This window comes from Myripristis murdjan, chromosome 8 (genome assembly GCF_902150065.1).
Source record: "Myripristis murdjan chromosome 8, fMyrMur1.1, whole genome shotgun sequence".
Lineage (NCBI taxonomy): Eukaryota > Metazoa > Chordata > Actinopteri > Holocentriformes > Holocentridae > Myripristis > Myripristis murdjan.
Window position 1 is genome coordinate 21,749,346 of NC_043987.1, and position 24,226 is coordinate 21,773,571.

Here is a 24,226-nt window from a genome sequence, read left to right on the forward strand (position 1 = left end):
TGCTTTGGAACGGCTATGGCATAGCTTCACTCTAGAATAAAAAAAAATGAACATGGCAGATTTAATGAAATAATAAAAACATTGCTTTAGACATCATAGTTTCCATGTTTTGAAAAGGTTACGTACCATCTGCTGTAGTTTGGAAAGCTTCTGGTTCTGAGAGTCAAGGTGCTGTTTTTGGTACTGGGTGAAAAGCTGTAAACTTCTCAGTATGTCGGAGTGCTCCTCTGCTCTATCCTAAAAAAAAAATAATAATAATGTAAAAGTGCATCTACTTACTCTCTTGATAAATCAGTTCTGTGTATGTACATAGATAAAATTGCCATGTTCAAGCATAGATATCAGTCATGTAATTTTTTTATCGTTGGTACAAAGTTGGTGGTGATTGGCTGTTTTAACAGAGGAGTGATAGACCTTGAAGCAAGAGCAGCTCTCTGTTCCCTGTATCCCAGCGTTCTCTTACCTGTAGCTCTTTGATGCTGCTGGGGAAGTTGTCATTTACGTATGTCTCCAACTTTTTCACTTTTGTCTTCAGCTCCACCTCATTCTCCTCCACACTGGCTAGCCTGTCCTTCGTCATCTCGGTCTGAGCCTGTAGTTTGGCCATCTGGACCTGTCAAAAGAGCATCTGCCCAATTTATCCTCTTCCCCCTCCCACTGATCGCAGTGCAGCTGGCAGCTGCCTGCTCCACAGACTAACATGCAGCTTTGTAATGTCATTCTGTCACTTTTCTTAGATATATGAGTTAAAATAGTTTTATACATGGATAAATATGAATTTCTTGATTAGGGAAAAGGGAAAGGAGTGCATGCCTAAGTGCAAAGCAGTACATACGTAGTTGTTTACTTGTAGACACAGTGCAGGCATTGTTGTTCTGTTTGATGTTTTGGCAAACCAGCAAATGGCTGCTTTATTATGTCTGCTCAGCTGCTCTGTCGCCCTCTTAAAAGCCCAGAAACACAGTGGCTTAAGTGATGGGGATTTTAGATTCTTGGCATACCGCCACTATCTTCTTTTCTTCCTGCATGCTGTGCCCTCAGATCTGCAGTTTGATTGCAATTTTCCATCATTATCTCTCTTGAAATAACTAGACCATTTGACAGGACTGATAACCAGACAGTACAGATGGGAAAAAGTTTGTTTACATGTTTTGGTGTTTTCTTACCTGTAGCAGCTCCAGCACTTCTTTGATCTGTTTCTCCACCTCTGCAGCCTGCACAGCCTCCTTCCCCAGCTGCTGGAGAGTCCCATCATGGCTCTTCAGTGACTGGCTGATCGAAGCTAGCTTTGCTTCAGTGGTTTCGTAAACATGGCGGAGGGACTCACTGAACTGTATCACGCCAAACATCAGCACGTTAACTTCTTCCTGTGGGGCAGTTTTGTCCGCCCTCTTGCTGAGCATCCAGATAGGGCCTGCATGGCCTCCCTTCAATGCTGCTGCCACACAAAGCAGGCACAGGGCCCAACTCATTCTGATGACACCAGTTGCTCAAAGACTTACTGTAGTGTAGTCCTCAGTTTGATGCTGTAGTGCAAAAACCTATAATCTCTTAATCAGCAACTTAAGGAGAAAAAGAGCTCGAAATAAAATCAAGGTTTTTGCCTCTTAGTATCAAGGAAGGAAGGCTAGTAAATTTTACACATCCGTTTCTCACGATTCCATCACAAGAATACCCAATATGTATGTCCACATGATGGTTAGTGTGTCTTATATTGGATGAAACCGTGTGTGCAACACTGTAGTAAAATATTAGCTCAGCTGCGGTCCAATCAGAGGTCGTTTCTGTGGTCTCAGTGACCTTGCCATGAAATAGTTGTTTTGTCCTTGAGGTCACAAACACACATGACCCACATCACAATCTGACAGTCCCTTTCTCTTGTTTCCTACAGGAAATTTATACTTTTATTGAATGGTACCATCATGTTACATGCTCATATTACATGGTTGCCCTGGGTTCTGTGAAGTCATGGAATTTTTAAAAATCTCTGCCAGATAGGGAAAGTCAGGGAATTTAATAAGTTGTTGGGACAAGTTATGAAATATCATGGAATTTTGTCAGTCTATTTAAAAAAAAAACAGTACATAGTTATTCACCAACCATAATATTTGTTTTTTTTTTCATCTTATTTTCCATATCATACAGAACAAAACAAAATAATAAGCTCTAATAAGACCTCATTTAAGTGCATTTAAAATTTTGTTAAGTTAAAAATGTTTATACAGTTATTGGAAATTCAACATTTTTCTGACGGACAAGTCAGAAAAATGTCGGCTAATGTCTGGGTTCCCCCATTTCTCAGGTCTCACACAGAGTTAGAGCTCTGCTATCAGCTGTTGTAAAATTTGAACCACAGCAACCTCTCTTGTTTGAGTTGGAGAGAAGTTAAGGTCACTCTCACCATGCAGATGTCCAATGTCAGCACAAATGCACACACACACACACACACACACACACACACACATACACACACATATATGACTCAGTATCACTTTTCCTGTCTGAGTATGACAGTGTTATATATTATAGCATATTGTCAGGTGACTGTTTTTTTTTTTTTTTTTTTGTGCTACAGATGAAAAGTGTTGATAACAACCCAGGCTGAAATCAGGATGGGAAGCCACCTACTACTTAATTATGACTCCAGTTATTTACCTGCCAGGAAAAAAAAAATAGTGAATTGTGAAAATGGTGCAGGTTGCACTGTAAACTCCACCAAGGGCACCTCTAGATTTAAAAGTAGCTCCTGCCATGGCCGAAAGCTTTTATTCCTTCACCTCTGTGGAATGGTTATTATCATCATTATTATCATTATTATTATTGTTGTTGTTGTTGTTGTTATTAAAATATTATCCTTATGTCTTGGCCTTTATCTCTCTTGCTTTTCCCTCTTAGGAACCTGCTCTACATTTACCCACAAAGTCTGAACTTCAGCAGTCGTCAGGGCTCTGTGAGGAACATCGCTGTGAAGGTTCAGTTCATGGCGGGAGAAGACCCCAGCCAGGCGATGCCGGTGAGTGGCTCCACCAATCACAGGCCAGGATACTCAACTGCACTGCAATGTTCTCAGGACTATGGCATCTCTCTCACAAAGAACAGCTCGAGGCAGTGAAATATGATGTCTTCTCACAAGAGTAAACCTCCTCAAAGCAACACGTTGTCTGAGTGTTACAGGGTTACATAAAGGCAACTCCAGATCCAATTACCTCTTGAGGACTACTTTCTAGTTATTTAAGCAGAACGGCTTAAACTCTGAAGTTTTACTTTGTTGGCGAATAACTGTCTAATTCAAGTTTAGCTTAATTTATTTATATTGCTCTTTGTCACAAGCTCTTTACAGAGAATGAGCCTAGATCTAAATAACCTAATACAGTATGCAACAAAATAAAACACACAGAAGCAAAACCAAAACAGAAGATGCATTACCATTCAGAAATGAACCACAGAACTGTGGGAATAGGAATGAGGCTCTTTAATGAGCAGTGTGTTTTGCCTTTCGCCTCTTCAGGCTCATGAACCCAATGAAGCAATTAACTAAATGCTCATTGAAGATCCTCATTTATCTGGAGAGCAGTCAGTATTCCCACAGGGTTTTTTTTAAATGTATTTGTTCTTGAAGTCGCTAACCTCCAAATCCATCTGCTGTGGGCATAGGTTTTTCTTTTTTTTCCTTTTTTTTTTATCACAAATTACCATGTTGAATTTAAGTAACTGGCCGACCAAACATAAATAGCCAAGCCTACCCAGCACCACCAGCCTTGGACCCTCAGCCTTTATAAGGAAATAAAAATCAAGTGAGACATGCTTTTGGAAATTTCCCATATAGCTTGTGAAAAGGGATTTTGAGTAGGTGTTAAATCAGTAACTGAAACTGTAAGTCTTTGAGGTTTAATAATTGCTAAAAACCATCATCTACAGAACCATCCTTTACAGTAAGACAGACTGCCTGAAGACATTGTTCATTTGTGAGGTGAAAGTCACTCCTTGACATGCTGAATGGACTTGAGACTTTGCTGTGGTCAAAATTCATTAAAGAGTAACTAAACACCAAACCCAAGTCTCTGTGAAGCCTGACCTCTAGTGGTAAAAAGTAGAATATCTGGTCAATGGTGGCAGGTGATGTCACCACCCATAGAGTACAACAGGTGGGGACATCGCCTGCCATCAAAGACAAAACACCCTACTTTTTACTATGATAGAACTGTGATATGTTATGAGAGAGCCCCCTGCTGGTCTGGGAAAAAAATACAGCCAATGTAAACTGTCTGCCATCATGCCAGGTCATCTTCGGAAAGTCCAGCTGTGCCGAGTTTATGAAAGAGGCGTACAGTCCTGTCATCTACCACGACAAGTAAGGCTCACTCAACTGCACCTTTAGCTGTTTCCTTCCCTTGTGTGTCCATTCACAGTACTTTGACTGAACATTGTGATCTGTGGTCTTGTGCTCATAAGGTCTCCTGAGTTCTATGAGGAGATGAAGATGAAGATTCCTGCCAATCTGACAGACAACCACCATCTGCTGTTCACCTTCTACCACATCAGCTGCCAGCCCAAGCAGAACACTCCCCTGGAGACCCCCGTGGGCTACACTGTGAGTACAGTACTTTAGCTGGTCTAGATTTAACACCTCCACCCTTATATTACATCAGTTCATTTGATAGCTTCATCTATTGCCTTGCCATCAGTTAGAGATTGTGTTTCTCTCTTTTTGCCCTGCAGTGGATCCCTTTGATGCAGCATGGCCGACTGCGAACTGGTTCCTTCAGTTTACCTGTCTCGGTGGAAAAGCCGCCACCTAGCTACTCTGTCCTCACACCTGACGTAAGTGTGTGTGTGTGTGTGTGTGTGTGTGTGTGGCAAGAGAGAGAAATGGAAAGAAGAGTGTGAATATCAGATTCCCTGCCATCACTTTGTTCTTTGTTGATGTGGTTGAGTGTTAAATGCACTGGATATTACTTCTTGGCAGGTTCAGCTCCCAGGTATGAAGTGGGTGGATAATCACAAAGGAGTATTCAATGTGGAGGTGACAGCGGCCTCCTCAGTTCACACACAGGTACAAACATTTTTTTTTCTTCTCAAATTTCTGCTTTTCCTTATTTACTTTTCTGAATTTTTCTCCTACCCGGAAAAGCCCTTTTGGAAGTGGGCTATTGTTACAACAACCCTGCAGCTGTAAATATTACATTCAGTGTCGAGAATATAATCCATGGATAAGACTTAATCATTGAATAATAATAGCTACCTTGAACTGACGTGTGTTTCGTTTTTGGTAGCCTGCAGATTGTCTTACCAGCATGCATGTTGCATAAATGTAGCTCGTACCACTTTACATTTAGGCTATGACCAGTAATTTAAAGGGAATCAGAGTTCCTTAATCCTTAGTAAAAGTTCCCTGGAAATTTACGGTTATTCAGCATGTACAAATTGGATTACATGATGTCTCAGGGTAAAATTAATCCAGTTCAATAACACTGTGGTTGCACATCTAGGACCCCCATCTGGATAAGTTCTTCACTCTGGTGTACGTTCTGGAGGAATACTCCTTTCCCTTCCGCCTGAAAGACGTCATCATTACTGAGGCGAACATGGAAGGGGAGCTGAAGGCCAGCATGGCGGCGCTGAGAGGGGCTCTGCTGGACACCTGCGTCAGGTTCCTCCACCAGCTGCTCAGCAAACTCATTCTGCTCATTGTTTACCCACCAGTCATCGCAGGACAAATCGGTGAGCAGGCTCTCTTACAGCTATTTTACTCTAACAACTGTTGGCTGCCAACTGCCAACTTGGCAGTAAAATGAAACAAGTCTACAGTTACCATATGTAGTGACTGAGACATCACTAATTGAATCTCAGGGACTTCTTGGCCTGTTGGTGATGCTGTGGTAGGCCAGTCAGTTTCATTTTGTGGATATTGGATGTCATTGTAAAAACACATCAGAGTCACATATATTTACTATTAAGTTTTTTGCCCTGTTGGCCTGGTGGCATTACTGTGGTGGGCCAATTTGGTCTGTATTTAAAATACAACCCAGAATAAATTGAATATTATTGAACTGTAAGTGCTGGTATTCTGGTTGTTTTTAGATTTAAAATGCCACAGTGTCAAAATTCAGCGTGTGTGTTTTGTCCAAAACTGGCTAGCAGAGGCTGAGAAATTGCACAACAGACAGATGGACAGAGACCAGTCCATAATCCCTGTCCCAATGTTTGATCATTGGGGACAATCAAATGCCATATCAATCAGGTTGCACAAGTTGGGACATGGGATACTCATGATTCATTACTATGTATTACAAATTCTGTAGATGTTTCTGCACGGCCGAACTATAACAATTACTGAGGACTGATATCTGGACACACAGTTATATATTATTAATTGCCCATCCCTTGTTTGACGTTTTGCCTCATGACCACTCTCTCTCTGTTTGTCCTTAGTGAACCTGGGCCGGGCAGCCTTCGAAGCCATGGCTCTGTTGGTCAACCAGATCCACAAGAACCTGGAGGGGAACCAGGACCAGCATGGTCGCAACAACCTGCTGGCCTCCTACATCCATTACTGCTTCCACCTACCCACCACAGAACCCGCCATTCCCCCCTCAGGTGAGTCACAAGGCTGACCTCTAGACCAGTAGAAAGGCTTACATTGTTTCCCTACCCCCCTCTGTGAAGACTCCACCTCTGGAGCAGGTTTTTAATCACACTGTGCCTGATGTGCTGTTACTATCTCCCCAATTTGCTTTTCTGTCCCTTGTCCCTCCTTGAGTAGCGGGTTCTACATCCTATGAGATGCCTGTGCAGTTTGCCACCTTATCGAGGGCAACGGCCCGCCCAAGCAGTCTGCACCTGTCTCGCTCTAAGAGTATCAGCAACTCCAACCCTGACCTGGCCACCACGCCCGTTTCTCCTGACGAAGAGGTGGAAAGGATCATAGGGAGTAAGGTGAGTTAGACGCTTCTTTGAGACTAGTCATGTTTACAGGAGCTATAAAATGTCTCAGAATCAGAAATCTAATTAACCCAAAGCCTTACAAGTCTTAAGGTTAAACATTGCATTTAATTCTTAAATTTAGTTTTGAAATCTTGAAAAACATTGCAGGTTTTCCAGTGATAAATCAGCCCCAGCTTGTGTTTACAGGCATCTCAGTTGTTTTAGTTTCCATATTTATCTGTTGTCACATTTTATCTATGATGTTTTTCTTTCATTTGCTTTTTTATTTATTTGTTTTTATCTAGGTGAGACAATCTCATAAACCTTGTGGACTTTTTAATCTCCCCTGCACAGTCTGTTGAATTTTGATACTTTGTTCCTTTTTTGTTTCATAGTGAAAATGAATGACTCATAATAATAATAAATAATTTATTTGATTTGCAAAAATAGATTATTCCTCCTGACTGGCATACTAGTAAAAAGTAGTATAGTAGCAAACCACTGTGTGTATTTGTATATCACTATGCCTCATTTGTTTGCAGCAGTAGATAGGAAAGGAAACAGCAGCACACAATGATCAGCTCCTGTGTTTATCTTTATAATGTTATCCCTAGTGCCCCCCATTTTCTGCTTAGCCATTACGATGTCTGTCTGTTTTGTGGTAATGATTGCCCCATCCCTCTCGCCTCCACTGTTTACAGCTAATCCAATAAGCAGAGTTGGGTTTTGACCATATTCATACCAATGGGTTCAGGGAATTCTGTGCCAGCAGTTAATTATACTGGTTATGTCAACTATGCAATTACGCTTTGTGCTTCTGTGACTTGTGTTCTCTGGTTCCTACCCTCCTTTCATTCTCCCCTCTCTGGTCCTAGCTTCCCTTTTCTGCTCTCTACATCCCCCTTATGTTCCTCTCGTTTCCCTTCCTTCCCTCTCTCCTTCTATTAATCTCTTGTGTGGTTATTTCCCTCTCTTCCCTCTCTTTGTCCTTGCCTCTTGCTGCACCGTGTGTTTGTGTTCGCTGTCTCCGGTGGCTAATGGCAGGGTATAGACCGCTCCCACTCCTGGGTAAACTCTGCTTATGCCCCTGGGGGCTCCAGAGCTGTGCTACGCAGGAACCCCAACTCCAGCTGTGACCTCAAGCAGGTGCCAAATCCTTTCACCACTGCACCTTCACCTCCACCTCTATCCCAAATCACCTCCAGTGTCTGGTCTATTTGTGTCAGTTCCTGCTTCTGTCTGTCTCTGACCCAAGCTGTTATCGTAGTCCCACCTGTCAAGCAGCTTACATCAATTCACAGTTCATCCTCTCATTCCTTTCCGACAGCTCATATTTGACATGTTTGACTGACACAAGCTCTGATCGGGTTTTGTCAGATTCCTAACCAGGCCGTGCACTCAGAAAAGCAACAGTTTGTTTGTAGGGAGTTCTCCAGCACATCCAATTCACATCCTCATTCATCCTTTCTCACACCACTGTGTCCTCATCTGTGTGTGTTCACTTCACCATCACTCCATGTCAGGCAAGCGAGCGCAGCTGTAATCGCATGTCTGCCTTTCTGGACAGCATCAGCTTCTGTTCAGTTCCCACAAGGCAGATTGCCAAGAAGGTAAACTGGCATTCACTATAACAGACTAACTCATTTCAGTGTCCTAACATTCACTGTCATCCTCATTCATTTTAATTTGTTTTAACAATTGTGTCCATCTGTAAGTTGTGAACATTTGTTCTTTCATGGACTGGCAGTTAAGAGTCTATTTTGTGGGTTTATCTGAATGTTTCAGGACTGCATCTATGGCAGAATTGTTAGGTGTCACACTAAATTTATTCTGTTAAACCACAGGACTTTTTGTCCAGGGATTATTTGGTTTACTGAGTCCAAGTTTGTTTCTGAATAGAAATTAAGGACTGATTTACTGTCAGCAATAACAGTTGTAGGTGTTATAAGCTAATATCTCTCCACACCACAATGATAGTTGATGACTTGCTCTTTATGAAAGCAAACATAAAGCACTTAAACCTGAATGGCAGAGCTCATTTGGTTTCAGAAGTGCATCTCAAGTTGTTATCCCATGTAATCTAATTCTTGTTGTTGTGTGCTGCCCTGTTTGCATTGGTCCTCATGCAGCTGCTCCACGAGGAGCTGGCGCTGCAGTGGGTGGTCAGTACCAGCACAGTGAGGGAGGCGGCACTGCAGCAGGCCTGGTTTTTCTTCCAGCTTATGGTTAGTATACCTCTGGAAACTCACATTTATGTACTTGCTTTTTCCATACTGTAATCAGTGTAATTGTATTGAACAGAATCCCGCATACTGAAGTTATATAACATTACAGAACGATGACGCAAGACAATATTTTCATAAAGTCTCTCTTTCCCCTCTCCTCTAGACAAAGAGCATGGCCCACCACTTATTCCTTTCCTCTAAACTGGACACTCCCAGGCGTCAGCGTTACCCGGACCGCTTTGTGGACGATATCGCTGCACTTGTGTGCGCTATAAGTGCAGATATTGCAAGCCGATACCACAAGGTACAGAGCCCACTAAGCCATAACACAAACAACTCAACAAATTACCCACTGGAAGTCCATTTGTTTTCGATGAGTTGAATAGCCGAGAAGTGATGGCCAGTCTTGACGGTGGTTGAAAGTTTTTGTCAGCAAGAAAGTTTTCCACAGCTTAATCGTTGGGTAACGTCACTTGTAGGCAGCAAGCCACATGCTAATGTTGCCGTATGTCTGGCTATTGGCATCATTCACTGAAATCAGACAAAGTACTGTGACTGAATAATGAAACATATATCTGTTCCTCTCTAATCACATGCCTCTCTCTCCCTCTCTCTCTCTCTCTCGCTGTCTCCATCACCATCGTCTCTCAGGATGTGGAGCTTGTGGAGAGGCTAAATAGCAGTCTAGCCTTCTTCCTGAATGATCTGCTGTCTCTCATGGACCGGGGTTTTGTGTTCAATCTCATCCGCTCCTACTACAAACAGGTGCATGCAACCCCCCCTTCAACTATAAACAATTCCCTTTTTGCCGCACAATTTCTCATAGCTCTTTCATTCTTTCAGACCTCAGTTGCTCCACTGCTACATTTAACAGTTATCGTGTCCATAGTAACCATCAGTCTGTCTTGTGTCAAACAGATTGCCAACAAGTTACACACGGCCCAGAACCCCAGCGCTCTGAATGCTCTGAGGATGGACTTCACCCGTATCGTCTGCAGCCATGAGCACTATGTCACCCTCAACCTGCCCTGCTCCACCCTCAGCCCTCCAGCCTCCCCCTCCCCCTCCACCTCCTCCACCACCTCACAGGTACTGTAACAGGCAGTCTACTACACTGCTATGTTGATTATTTACAGTATCAGGCCTCATATCACAGCTGTATTTACCGATGGGGAACACCCTCTTTTCCTGTTGGCTGACTAGACAGGTAGTAAAAATAATTCTTGTCTACAATGCTTAGTTTTCTGTCATCCAGTCCTCAAACCTTGTTGCATCTGATCTAAGATCCATTGTCAGACAGATGATGTGCAATGCTCGCCTCTCTGTTCTGCTGTTTGCTGTTTCTTTGTTTCCCACAGCTAAAAACCTAAAATGTAATTTGATTCAGATTTAACAAAGCGTCACTACCCACAGCGTCTCTAATGCCTCTATTTGTTTTTGTATCCACAGAGTTCAGCATTCTCCAGTATGGTGCAAGACCAGGGTGTGGCCAGCATGTTTGAGCTCTCCGTCCCTTTTCGCCAGCAGCATTTCCTGTCTGGCCTGCTGCTCACTGAACTCGCTCTCATTCTTGAGCCTGATGGAGAAGGGTACACTGTTATTACTTACACACATAACAGGAGATTTGACTATCCCCTCAGTGATGATGTTCGATTTTTAATTAAAAACAGTACATAAAGGTAACAAATGATTACCATAAAAAAAAACATGTTGCCAGTTACTAATGATTCATCAGCAGTTTATTTTACAAAATGGACAACAGTGCATATATCCAATGCCATGTGCATACAGAAAAATGCCAGAGATACTTATGTAGCCATTTTTGACTCCACAGGGTGTTTTTCCTTCATAAGAAGGCTATCAGTGCTGTTCACTCCTTGCTGTGCAGCCATGATGCAGATCCTCGCTACACCGACCCTCAGGTCCGAGCCCACATCGCTCAACTCTACCTGCCTCTCATCCCCATCGTCATGGATAGCTTAAATCAGCTGCACGACTTCACTGGTAAGAACAGTCATGCAGTCTATTATTTCAGTTTTTCTTATTTCTGTAAATCTCCTGTGTTTTACCCTCGTTGAACAGTATTGCACTTAGATATGTGTTTTTTTATTTTTTAAATATTTTTTTCTAGACTCCTCGCCTGCTCGGGTCCGCCATGCCTCAGCCCACGCTGATGATGGTGACCCAGACAACAGCAACACCATCAGTCAGTCTGTTGCCATGGCAATTGCTGGCTCCCCGTTGCCGCATGCCAAAGCCAACCCTTTTGCCCTGCCTACAGTGGTGAGTGATAACAGCAGGGGTCACTCTGTTCCCCCAGGCCATACAGACTGACAGGTCACAGATCGGCCTCTGTCTTCTGAGTGGGAGGCTGCTGCTTCACTGTGACAGACAATCACTGCGGCCTTTATGTAACTTCACACAGCCGCTCATTCAAATAGCATTTGCATTCTTCCCATGTCGTCGCTCTTTTCTGAGGTACAACTACTTGCCTGTAGATGGCTCCCTGTCCATCATTTTCTCTGTAACCTTCTGTAAACAGCCATTTTGTGTAATACTGAAGGAGATTAAAGGACTGGCACTGAGTTTGTATGTATGTCCCCATCAGGCCGGGCGCCAGTGCAGCTCGCTGTCGGCAGAGTGCAGCAGGACTCTGCTGGTGTGTTTCCTGTGGGTGCTGAAAAACGCAGACGCAGCTCTCCTGGAGCGCTGGGTGTCCGATTTGTCTGTGCTGCAAATCAACCGCCTGCTGGATCTGCTGCATCTCTGTGTGTCCTGCTTTGAATACAAGGTACAATAACCAGGCGCTGTCACTACCATGAGAGCCTTTCATCACAAAATCTCCCTGTAAGAGCCAAATCTAATTTTTAACCTCGGCTTAATTGGGCAAACTGCAAGCCTGCAGAGGTGGGCAGGGACACACCACAGAGGCTTCATTACAGATCTATAAGCAGTTGTTCAGAAGAATTTTACTCTCCTGGGTATTACAGCATGCTGTAGTGTATACTCTAACTCATTTTCTTGACCAACTTTTTTTGTTGTCTTCTACTCCATTTCCAATTAAATGGAAAAATCCCAATTTACTGCTAACAGATTTGCATGATCAGTGCTTCAGTCCATTGTGTTGCTTGTGCTGAATTGCAAATCAATCTATTATCATAACATTTTAACAATGTAACTAGTATGTTATCATTTTTGACCTGTTAACTATTTAGTCAAACTCAGGTTAATGCATATTCATTTCGCTACTCTTTACTTCTACTTTTATTCTTATCACTGAGTAAAGATTTCTTTGTACCCTGCCGATGCATTGTTTTGCCCTGTGATCGGTGATGGTAGGGGAAGAAGGCTCTAGAGAGGATCAACAGCCTGACGTTTAAGAAGTCTCAGGACATGAAAGCCCGTCTGGAGGAAGCCATTCTGGGCACCATCGGAGCTCGTCAGGAGATGGTCCGCCGCTGCAGAGGTAAATAGGGTGAAAACACAGGAGGGTGTGTGTCAGTGGTTGTTTTTGTTTGAGGTGTTATTTGGCTTGGCGTGTTCGTGGAAAGTGTAGCATGTTTTCTTTCCAGAGAGGAGTCCCTACGGCAGCCAAGAGAACGTCAGGTGGAGGAAGAACGTCACACACTGGAGACAAAACACAGACAGAGTCGATAAGTAGGTCATTTCCATTTATGCCAACTAAAGCCAATTATGGACACACATGCTTTTTTTTTCTCTTCCTATGTAATAAACATTGCATACTATATGAAGGGGGGGGTTGTTGTCAGACTGACTGTTATCGCAGGGCATCTCTCAGAGATAAGTAGCCTCTAAACTCTCAAAATTAATCCATGAAGTTAGTCTTCTCATCAGAAATGTATTTGTTTTCTGTTTGACTAGTTTTACCTGACTTAATTTTTTAAAAGACAAATATCTGTTGATAAAAAAGGCTGCAGTTTTTCCTGACACAGTACATGATATATCAGAATTAAAATCATGTGCATGCTCTGACATTAATTACATTACCTTCTATATCTGAATAGAGCTGAAGTGTACTACATGATGCTCATGGTGACCAACAACTTGTCTTACCAGGTCTAAGGCTGAGGTGGAGCAGGAGTCTGTGGTGGATGGGAATTTGGCAACTGAAGCCTCTCTGGTGGTGCTGGACACGCTGGAGATCATCGTCAAGGTAAAACCAATGAAAAAATAAAATGACAGCAGACACTTCCATTCACTCACTGTTATTTTTTTCTGTGATTTGCTCTCCCTCTTACCCGTTGCCGCTCTCTGTGTGTCCTGTTCCAGACGGTCGTGGCGTCAGAGCTGAAGGAGAGTGTCCTGGGTGGGGTGCTTCGGGTGCTCCTCCACAGCATGGCAGGCAACCAGAGCGCCCTCTTCCTGCAGCACTGCTTCAGTACACAGAGAGCTTTGGTCTTCAAGGTGTGTGTGTGTGTGTGTGTGTGTGTGTGTGTGTGTGTGTGTGTGTGTGTGTGTGTGTCAGTGAATGAAGTCTCATTTTTATGTTATTGATCATTTATTGTTAATGTTTCATACTGATAATCTATTTATATTAGGGGTGTGATGGTTCAGCAAACCCATGGTTTAGTTTGTATTGCGTCTTTTGGGTCACTGTTTCGGTTCGGTTTCTTTTGTACATCAGGGAGAAAAGAATTACCATTCTCAGTGTTTTCTGTAGTTTATTTTATTTGCTAAAACAGTTTTTTTATTCAGAGATTTAATAGCAATGTATGAAATCAATAAATATTCTTTCAAAGGCTAAAGTGCTGCTTAGACTATTTAAATCCAACTTAAACATACTCTGAACATATTCATTGATTCACCAGCGAAGTGTGTGGTCGTGTGGCTCCCATACAGTGCACTTTTCAGCTCCCATTTCAAAATAGAATGAACGCAGTATTGTGTATTGAACAGTTCAGTGTTTTAGGGTTTGGTTTTACACCTCTAAATTATACATATACTTCTTTAAGTATTGTCAGAGTAGCTCATCACATAGATCCTCTCCCTTGGCTCATGTTGGCTCATGTCACACGCACACATGCTCTCTGACTCACGCTGTTATGATGTAAAAAAAACAAATTTGTATGTATATGCCTTTTTTTTTTTCAGGTGCATCTTTTTTCAGTTTTTCTGTTGTTGTATTCTCTGTTGCTGCTGCTTGTAAAGTAAATGTGTGTGTGTGTGTGTGTGTGTGAGTAGTTCCCAGAGATGCTTTTCGAAGAGGACACAGAGCTGTGTGCAGACCTGTGCTTGCGTCTCCTGCGGCACTGCAGCAGTAGTGTTGGCTCCGTCAGAAGCCACGCCTCCGCCTCCCTCTACCTGCTCATGAGGCAAAACTTTGAGATCGGCAACGTAAGTCTCAATGGTGTCTCTGCATTCTGGGTGTTTTTGTATAACCAGTAAAACAATATCCATGTGGAACAGATTTTGGCCATACTGTTGTGAGACATTTTCTGAACTTGTTTTGTGCTCTTGGGACAGAACTTTGCTCGGGTAAAGATGCAGGTGACCATGTCTCTGTCCTCCCTGGTGGGAACGTCTCAGAACTTCAATGAGGAGCATATCCGCCGCTCCCTCAAGACGATCCTCACGTACGCTGAAGAGGACCTGGAGCTGAGAGACACACCCTTCCCTGAGCAGGTACAGCTTGGCACCTTCCATGGCAGCCTCTGACATCAGTGTGTAAATGTGTGTGTTAATGGGTGAAGGCGAGGCATACATTGTAAAGCACTTTGAGTGGTCGATAGACTGGAAAAGCGCTATAGAAATGCTGTCCATTTGTTTTTGCAGTGTTCATAATGGAGCCGGTAGAATGGATTAAACCATCTGTGAAGCAGTAGTTGGAGGTGATACTGATTTTGTGTGTTGTTCTCTTGCTGCTGCAGGTCCAGGATCTTGTGTTCAACCTGCACATGATTCTAACTGACACTGTCAAGATGAAGGAGCATCAGCAGGATCCAGAGATGCTCATTGACCTCATGTACAGGTACTCTGCAGGCGCTGGCAACAACGCTGGCAAACTAAACATAGTATACAGGTCAAAACACTGCTAATCAAAAGTCTCTTACACATGTGGATAGAAGGCTTATCAGTTCATAAAAAGGTTAAGTTTACATACAGTCTTCACTCGCTATGCAGTCTTTCAGTCTAGGATCTTCCTCAGGCATAAATAAAATTGTAGGCATTAAGAATATGACTGTACAGTACTGAGCAGATGAAGACAGTCCACAGTTCAAACCACTGAAATTCATTTCTCATTGTTTATTCTCACATTTTCAAGGGATTAACCAATTTTCAGTCCCAGCCAATTATGGAGGCTTATATTCTGAATTTTTCAATGATTGGTATTGTAATTTTGATTTCCATTTTCACTGGATTGTTATTTAACTTAGTTATACAAAAAAAAAACAAAAAAAAAAAACAAGCTGAAGCATGTTTCTCTTACTTACCTGCCTTAATAACAGAAGAGTTACAATTTTTGATTCAGTTTTACTGGATTTAAATCCTTGAAAAAGGCTTTTGACACACAAGCATTTAAAGAAAGAAATGAAATCTGACCCATCATCACTGATCTGACCGTTAAATGTATCATTTTTATCATCATAAATATAGTTTTCTTGTAATTATTTCTCCCCAAATTTTCAGATTAATTTTTTGCTGATTTTCTGTTGTTGTTTTTTTAATTTTCTGGTAATATTCTTTTGCAAAGCAATGCTAATTAAACATTCAAAGCAAGGTTTGTTTCTAATACTATTAGTTTTGACACTCTAATTTTCAAATTTTCTATAAGTGAATATCGGCCCTAAATATCAGTTATTGATGCCCTGAATTACTAATAATCGTTATTGTTATCAGCCCTGAAAAATCAACATCAGTTGATCCCTAAATGTATTTTTTGAATTTTGAATTGTTGAATTGTATTTCAGGATTGCTAAGGGCTACCAGAACTCTCCAGACCTGCGTCTGACGTGGCTCCAGAATATGGCAGGGAAGCACTCGGAGAGAGGGAACCACGCTGAGGCGGCCCACTGCCTGGTCCACAGCGCCGCCCTGGTGGCAGAATACCTTAACATGCTGGAGGACTGCCGCTACCTCCCTATCGGCTGCGTCACCTTCCAGGTCAGCAGACTCTGACTGGCTTAATCGTGTTTTATTCACAGACAACATAAGGTGGACCACAAATGGGGGACACAGGTTCAAGTCCCCCTGTCATGTCATGCCTGCTCAAGGGCTCTTGGGTGGAAACACTGATCCCCCACCAGCTTTACAGACACTGTTTTGCAGCTGAACTCGCACTCCTGTGGAGCGGAAAGAGAATTATTATTGTTATTGTTATCGCCAGATCTAATTTCTATTTGTTTTGAATGCACTGCTCTTTCCCTGCAGAATGTTTCGTCCAACGTGTTGGAGGAGTCAGCAGTGTCCGATGACATCTTGTCCCCCGAAGAGGAAGGTATTTGTGCAGGGAAGTACTTCAGCGAGTCCGGCCTGGTGGGCCTCTTGGAGCAAGCAGCTGCCTCTTTTAACATGGTACGACTCATATTCTCCAACCACATGGAGACTCTCTGTGGGTTAACACGGCACAAGGTTACTGCATTAACACGGGTGAAGGAGTGGTATGTGGAGTTTTATATGTGGAACTGACTTTTCCATGGTCCTGTCCCCCAGGCTGCCATGTACGAGGCCATAAATGAAGTGTACAAGATCCTGCTGCCCATCCATGAGGCCAACAGAGACTTTAAAAAGCTGGCCACCGTCCACGGCAAGCTGCAGGACGCCTTCAACAAAGTCTACAACCAGGTGAGTTAAAAGTTTTGTCCTAATAAAACCAGCACTAAAATACTAGGTTCTCTGTGTGAAAATAAACTCAATCATGGCTTCATTTCACATGCTTATTTTCTTTTTTCAACTCTCCCAGAGCTCAGGATGGGAGGTAACTAATTTATTTATTTTTCTAATATAATATAGTTACATATACATACAGTCATCAAGTGGTTGTATGTATTGACAATACTGTTTTCTCTCTCTTCCCCATGGTGTCTCCTCTCCCCTCCTGGATGAACGGCATCTTACTGGTGAGTGAAGTGCTATAAAACCACTGCTAACCTTTATTCAGACACATAACTTGCCTTCACACTTGGACAGAATTGGATAAAACCCATGTTACAAAAGACTTCTGTTCTCTTCGGCCCCTCTGCTATGGTGCAACATGTCAGTTAAAGGGGCATGTCACTAAATTTCAGCGTGAATATTTCTTCTCTTTGCCCACAACAGTTGTTCTTCAGTTAGTGAACATTTGTTACAGTCTCTTACAGCTAATAAAGAGAGAGAGCAGTTTTTAAGTCTGTCACCTTTGTCTCACTGATTTACACCTTCAGTGAGAAAGGAATGGAAAAGATAGAAAAAGCTAAGCTACTTTGTGTGACTGCTGGAAAACTTCAACTCCATTTGCATGATGATGATCACAAATCACATCACAAAAACTTCTTGTTATAGACTTTGTTAGTCTGATGTAGTTAAGGGTGTTAGCCTTGCCCATATATAGTCCTCTAGGTCTAAAGGAATTTTTCTGTTTCTGTTTCACAAGGGTTTATAAACCCAGACATTTTTAAACTATGTGCATTTGTCTCTCTAATGTTACTGGATCCACTGAAATCTGTGGCGTTTATGAGTCTGGGCAATAATTTTGCAAACAACAAGCTAACACTGCTGTGCATGTGATTTGTATCACCTGCTGACTAGACATCTCACATCTTATTCAGAAATCTCATAGATACCATTTTAAAACTAGGCCAGGCCGTCTGGTAGATTCAAGACATTTACATTAATGTTTCTTGTTTTTCTAGCTAAACTGTTAGAGCTGAAGTCTATTAAAATGAGATATGAGATGGCTACCACAACCCCCCCTCCTACAGAGTAAAGATGATCTTATGTGGATAAATAAAGTTTTGGATATTAATCGTTTAATCTCAGCTCTGCTCCTGCATTTTTATGAGGGTCAGTTGTGTAAAAACAGCTTTAAGAGTTGTTTGTCTTCACAAATATTCATTAGACGATCATAGGCCATTGAGCTAACTCATCCTCCTGCTTAAAATGATTGTTATTCTCACTCAAGTTCACCTAAGCCATAAAAGTAATGTTTTTATTGCACTCTATCTCATCCGACCCTGCCCCAACGCCCTTTAATCAACGTGTTTTTTCAACTCCACCTTTAGTGAGCAGAGAATGTTTGGCACCTACTTTCGGGTTGGTTTCTATGGCTGTCGGTTTGGAGACCTCGATGAGCAGGAGTTTGTCTACAAGGAGCCATCAATCACCAAGCTGGCTGAGATCTCCCACAGACTGGAGGCACGTCAAGCAGTCATTATTCTCCTGAAGTGTCACAAATTTATCGCAGAGTTGAGCAACGTGTTTGTAACAGTGTCTCTCTTTCCATGCATTTTGTATATAGGAGTTCTATTCGGAGAGGTTTGGGGATGATGTAGTCGAAATTATCAAGGACTCCAACCCTGTGGATAAGAACAAACTGGATCCCAACAAGGTCAGCATGGGAAAGCAAAAGCTCAGGAGTACAGTACAGATTTTGAAACATGTTCTCGTACTGATTTGTGTTTGTTCTTCACTCAGGCCTACCTCCAGATCACCTACGTCGAGCCTTTCTTTGACACCTATGAGCTCAAGGAAAGAATCACCTACTTTGACAAGAACTACAACCTGCGCACCTTCATGTACTGTACCCCCTTCACTCTGGATGGCCGTGCCCACGGAGACCTACACGAGCAGTACAAACGCAAAACCATCCTGACAACCTCTCACGCCTTCCCTTACATCAAGACACGCATCAACGTTATCCACAAGGAGGAGGTAGGTGTCTCCGCTTGAAGAGTTTATTGCAATATTGATGCAGCACATGGGTAAACACTTAGTATAAATGATTCTGTTGTGTTTGGCTGTCCAGATCATTTTAGTCCCGATGGAGGTGGCCATCGAGGACATGCAGAAGAAGACTCAGGAGCTCGCCTTTGCCACCAACCAAGATCCAGCAGACTCTAAGATGCTGCAGATGGTGCTGCAGGGCTGTGTTGGCACCACCGTCAACCAGGTGCCTGTTCAGATAACAACAACTGATGCTTAGGAGGGTGTATAGCCCTAATGCATTGTATGTGTCTAAGTGTGTGTGTGTTTAAGTCATAACAGACATTCCTGGCCAGATGTGTAACAGTTTGTCTCCCTTGCAGGGCCCCCTTGAGGTTGCGCAGGTTTTCCTCTCCGACATTCCCGATGACCCAAAACTGTTTCGCCATCACAACAAACTGCGCCTCTGCTTTAAAGACTTCACCAAGAGGTGATGACACACTCTGAATCCCAGACACAGTGTGCTGTGTAACTAATAAAAACAAATCCCAACTCCCTGCGTCTGCTCTGCTCTTCTCGCACAGGTGTGAGGATGCCCTGAGGAAGAATAAAGCCATGATTGGGCCAGATCAGAAGGAATACCACAGAGAGCTGGAGAGGAACTACAATAAACTGAAAGAAGCTCTGAGTCCCCTCATCAACCGCAAGATCCCCCAGCTCTACAGAACTCTGCCAGCTCAGACTACGCAAACACAACGGTAACCTGAGACACTGCACAAACACACACACAGACACACACACACACACACACACAAAATGAGCTCATTCTGCTCTGCATAGCTCATCTAACCTATGTTCAAGCACAATAGTAATTTAACCCCAAACTGTATCTTGCTCTCCAGATTTCTGGGTCTGTCATGAGAAAATGGACCCACAGACAAAATTCATTCACTGTTAAAAATTGCCATGCTGCAAAATGCCACAAATATCTAACATGAATTGAAAGCGTCTGTGCAGTTCTTGAAGTAATGCAGACTGATTCTCTGTGGAAACTATCACCACATGTTTGTTGATTATATTCAGTGCTTTTGGCATCAAATTCATGTCTGCATGTGAAGGGGAAGGAGCTGTTGAGTTTCTAATCAGAAACAGAGCCAGTCAGCAGCACCTGCCAGAGCAATGTTAAAATACTGATCACAAATTTGATCTCAGCTGTTGTTGGTTTTTCCAAACGGAGCCGCTGAGCATAACATTTTGTACAGCTGATGACAAACAATGATAAAAAATAGTTTGTTCTACCTTACTCTTATTCAATCAAGTGACTGACAGCATGCTGGCTTTTTGTGTTTTGAAGTCATCATTCATAGCTTTCACAATAACTCGTTCACTCCCTTGTTTACCAGTTTTGGACAAATTCCTATTCCTGAAAACTTTCTTAATGAACTTTGACAGTATTACACTCCCTGTGCTTCAGGTTTTTTTTTTTTTTTTTTCTAAACACAGGGATAGACTCTTAAAGGACCATACCAGTGCTTTCGAAAGTTTGGCCCATTTAGTACAACCACATTTTACATTGTAACAAACCATTTTGCAAATCTTAAGGGGTACTAAAGAGTTCACAGCATAAAATCAAAATTCCTCAGTTTTCACATTTGAAGTTCTGGTTGAAACAGCCAACTTATAATGTTCTGCTTCTGCGGTGTAAAGCACACCTTTCGGGACTATTCTCTGGCAGAGAGAACGTATCACTCCGCCCAATTTCAAGTCATCAAAACCCATCAGTGCTGCTGCTTTTAGGAAAATTAATTTGGACGACTTTATTGCGGTGATGTGACGGTGAATTCTGGTGTGAAGAAAGACTGAAGTCTCTGAGAGTTAATTTCCATATCATAGCGGAATGAATGGAAACCAATTGCTGGATAAAGGGGAGGAAAAATTATAACGGAGTAGTATTTAAATGTTGTCGATATTACGCTAAACATACAGTATCACTGGTATAAATTTGTTGATGCTGCTTATCTCACAGGAACTCCTACAGCAGGTCCAGCCTTCGCAGAGTCGACTGTTGAAGCTCAGAGGAGGAGTGGATGAAAACAGAAACTACAAGCTTTACAAATTAGCCACATCTTATCCCGTCTGCTCCCCCTCCCCCCTTCTGCACACCAACTGTCACAAGCACACACGCACCATCCTCCGCCTTGTCAAGCTCATTATTTCACCCACCTCCCCGACCACCCAGTCACGCCATACTCCCCCCACACTCACACACACACACACACACTTATTGCTGCTGCTTTCCCTCCTGCACCACCTTCCTCCATCATCCCTCCCTCCTCCCTCTCACACCTCTATAGGAGAAAACCTCTGCTGTTTATACTGGGAGTTTATCTGCAGTGTAAACACCATCATTTGGAGCAAGGTTCTGTCTCCTCTGTGTTTAAAGCCGAGCTCTCAAGAGTCGTCTCTCCACTGACACCCCAAAGGGATCCCTCTGAACTTGAAAAACTTCAGAATTTAGGTTTTAGAGCATCCAGATGCTGATGTGCTTCTGCGATTGTGTGTTTGGCTTGTATGCACTGTTTGGGTTTGTGTAAGAGTGTGTCTGCTTGACTGAGTAGGATCAAGCTTCCTCTCCATTTCCTTGTGTATTTGTAATGTTTGCTGTTAAAGGGGTTAAGTTGCAGTGCAAAGAAAGTGCAGGCCTGTCTGTCTAGTTTCACTGCCTTATTGAATTTATGTGTAATTCTTTTTTCAGTCACAGCCAGACATAGTCCCAGGCAGCTTTTCTGTTATCAACATACCAAATAACTGACATTCCTCGTTCGTCAAGCTCTCACATTCATCCGCCCCTCTCTCATTATAAGAATTCATTATAGAGAAGAGTTGGGGATCATGTTTTCTAATTTAAGGCTTCAGTCTCCTGTCTGAATATAGGAGCGACATTCTGTAGCAGTACAAAAAAGGGGGAAAGGATTAGCATGGGAAAAAGGCAGAAGGCGATGTTTAAATGTTAAAAGCTGTGAAATTATGTTGTAACGCACTGCAGTCACATCAGATGTTCACCACAGAAGCGCTGCCCCGACAGTCTGTCAGCCACACAAACATGTCTGAACTGTGACTCCTAGCAGGCAGCCGAGTCTGACACTGACTAGATCTTACAATTCCTGCCTTTTTCATGTAAAAAAAAAAAAAAAAATGTCCTGCTATGATTGTATATGAACTGGTGTCAAAAGCACTCCACATGTTGTATGTCTCTGCCTTTATTGTGGAAGATTGATAGTCAATGTAGCCATTTTCTAACCACTGTAGCGCAACTACTGTATCTATTATATTGCACTATTGTAAACAAACTGCAGCACATGATACTGTAACTACTAAAATGTCTCAGCTTTTGTAATTTTACCAATCTGTCTTGAATGTGTTTTTTTTTTTTTTTTTTTACCTGTTGGTATAAACTTTTATTTATTCACTTTATCTTTTTTTTTACTGCTTTCTATTAAACTTGTCTTCCTTCTTTTCCAGTCCACCTTTATTTGTGGTGCTTTGGAGCTGACGAACAGACCAATAACACTAATGACTAAAGTCAAATATGACGTTGATGGAGTAATCAGAATGACAGCTTTTGATGTTTTGTGTTATCTTTTATAGAAAAAACGTTAACATTTCTACAGAAACAGGAGCATGATACATGGTACTACAGTGACTTTAAAGGTATCTTATTGTTTGATGAGCCTTTTTTCTCCAGGGGTAGAACTAACCTACAGTGTTCCTTTAGGGACTTACTTTTACTCCAATATTTGTCTGGTATTTAAAAGTGTATCATAGGGGTAATGTAGTTTTATGTTTTTGCAGAGAAGAAAGCTTTGGTTTGCAGAACTCTTTTAAATTTGTACAAAGTTGTTATATGTATATCCTATTAGCCCTTTACACGACCTCCTGGTCCTCAGTCGAGGGCTCATTGGAAAAAAAACCCCTAAAGTCATACAGGAAGCAATAGAACATGGAAAGTCATTACAAAAGTCTAAAAGTAAGATTGAAGACACAGCGCCTCACTTCCTCAGCTCTGCACCCTTCACAACCAAGAGCACACAGCCCAGTAAAGATCAGATCGTCTGAGGCAGATATCTTTATGATCTCGTACTAAATGCCTGTGGCAATAGGATGTTCTCCACTATAGGCTGGAGTGCTGGTCTGATTTAACAAAGAGAAGGGCCACAGTGTCCATGGGACAAGAATTCATGTCCTTTAGAGCCATAAAGCCTTGGGCATTTTATAGGGAACACTTAGAATAATCATCCACAGTTCTAAAACCACCAAATCATGACCTAGCCATCCTAGATAAAACAGTGGTAACACCTCCATTCTAATTAAGACAAACGTCCAATAAGGGATTTGTCTCAATTAAAAAGCAGCGACAGGCCTAATTGTATGTTATTCTTCCACCAAGAAACACAGTTCTTTAACAGTAGCTGTAATGTGCAGGGTTGCTGGGCTGCCCATAAGCACCAGTTTAAAAGGTTAATTTTCTCATTTAATTGCTATGTGGTTGCGGGTACAAATTTGTCGGGCAGCCTTTATACTTAAAGCCTGGGATGTCACTCAGCCAATCAGGACTTGAGGACCCGTCTTCTCATAAACAGGACCCTTCCACATTCCTGATGGGCTGAAGTCAGAGACCATGAGGCAAGGGAGGGAAATATGACTGTGTGACGTCATGTTGGAGGGAAAATCCATATGGTGCAGTGCTGAAAAGATCAACGAGAATGGCTTTGCTCCAAAACGAAATCTCAGCTTCGGAAAAAAAAAAATAATTCCATCTTATCTGGCAATGCATGTAAGAAAGAAATCTACAGTTTTTTCAGAAATACTGAAAAATAGATTGTCTATTTCTGAGTTGTGTTCCCCTTAGTATTATAGCTTATTATTGCCTACCGGAATGGCAACCATTTACATGAAATAAATGTAAGCGTGAGGTCAGAGGTCCCGGTTTGGTTTGACTGCACTGAATGGTTCAAGTTCAAGTTTATTTAAAGCCCAGTGTCGTTGTTTCAAAGGGCTTTGCAAGTTTACAACACACAGGGCGACACCCCTTGACTTCATCCTCAGTGGAGTGGAGAAGAAAAAACTCCCCCCCAAAATAAGATGTGGCTTAACAGGGGGGGAAACATAAAGGCTTAAAGGTTATTTTTCTACTTTATGACCAAAGATAATTTGTGGTC

The 24,226-nt window shown here is 42.3% G+C and overlaps 1 protein-coding gene across 4 annotated transcripts in view; it reads left to right on the forward strand.

Moving 5' to 3' along the window:
- The window catches only part of dock6 (dedicator of cytokinesis 6), a 34,624-nt gene extending 12,100 nt beyond the window's left edge, over positions 1-22,524 (forward strand). The window contains exons 15-50 of one of the 4 annotated variants that reach the window (XM_030057261.1): positions 2,896-3,013; positions 4,281-4,351; positions 4,453-4,591; positions 4,720-4,821; positions 4,967-5,053; positions 5,490-5,721; positions 6,433-6,597; positions 6,764-6,936; positions 7,969-8,070; positions 8,448-8,534; positions 9,054-9,149; positions 9,313-9,453; positions 9,801-9,914; positions 10,068-10,238; positions 10,599-10,738; positions 10,984-11,153; positions 11,281-11,432; positions 11,758-11,940; positions 12,489-12,615; positions 12,722-12,806; positions 13,227-13,323; positions 13,440-13,574; positions 14,352-14,504; positions 14,634-14,792; positions 15,038-15,138; positions 16,079-16,271; positions 16,539-16,682; positions 16,821-16,952; positions 17,071-17,085; positions 18,375-18,500; positions 18,604-18,693; positions 18,780-19,016; positions 19,111-19,254; positions 19,391-19,497; positions 19,592-19,765; positions 21,034-22,524. In XM_030057261.1, the coding sequence (XP_029913121.1) occupies positions 2,896-3,013; positions 4,281-4,351; positions 4,453-4,591; positions 4,720-4,821; positions 4,967-5,053; positions 5,490-5,721; positions 6,433-6,597; positions 6,764-6,936; positions 7,969-8,070; positions 8,448-8,534; positions 9,054-9,149; positions 9,313-9,453; positions 9,801-9,914; positions 10,068-10,238; positions 10,599-10,738; positions 10,984-11,153; positions 11,281-11,432; positions 11,758-11,940; positions 12,489-12,615; positions 12,722-12,806; positions 13,227-13,323; positions 13,440-13,574; positions 14,352-14,504; positions 14,634-14,792; positions 15,038-15,138; positions 16,079-16,271; positions 16,539-16,682; positions 16,821-16,952; positions 17,071-17,085; positions 18,375-18,500; positions 18,604-18,693; positions 18,780-19,016; positions 19,111-19,254; positions 19,391-19,497; positions 19,592-19,765; positions 21,034-21,076 (4,705 nt within the window). In that variant the 3' untranslated portion in view covers positions 21,077-22,524. The remainder of the gene's footprint in view (positions 1-2,895; positions 3,014-4,280; positions 4,352-4,452; positions 4,592-4,719; positions 4,822-4,966; positions 5,054-5,489; positions 5,722-6,432; positions 6,598-6,763; positions 6,937-7,968; positions 8,071-8,447; positions 8,535-9,053; positions 9,150-9,312; positions 9,454-9,800; positions 9,915-10,067; positions 10,239-10,598; positions 10,739-10,983; positions 11,154-11,280; positions 11,433-11,757; positions 11,941-12,488; positions 12,616-12,721; positions 12,807-13,226; positions 13,324-13,439; positions 13,575-14,351; positions 14,505-14,633; positions 14,793-15,037; positions 15,139-16,078; positions 16,272-16,538; positions 16,683-16,820; positions 16,953-17,070; positions 17,086-18,374; positions 18,501-18,603; positions 18,694-18,779; positions 19,017-19,110; positions 19,255-19,390; positions 19,498-19,591; positions 19,766-21,033) is intronic. The other 3 variants (XM_030057258.1, XM_030057260.1, XM_030057259.1) reach the window with 3 other exon arrangements.
- Positions 22,525-24,226: the final 1,702 nt, after the last annotated feature.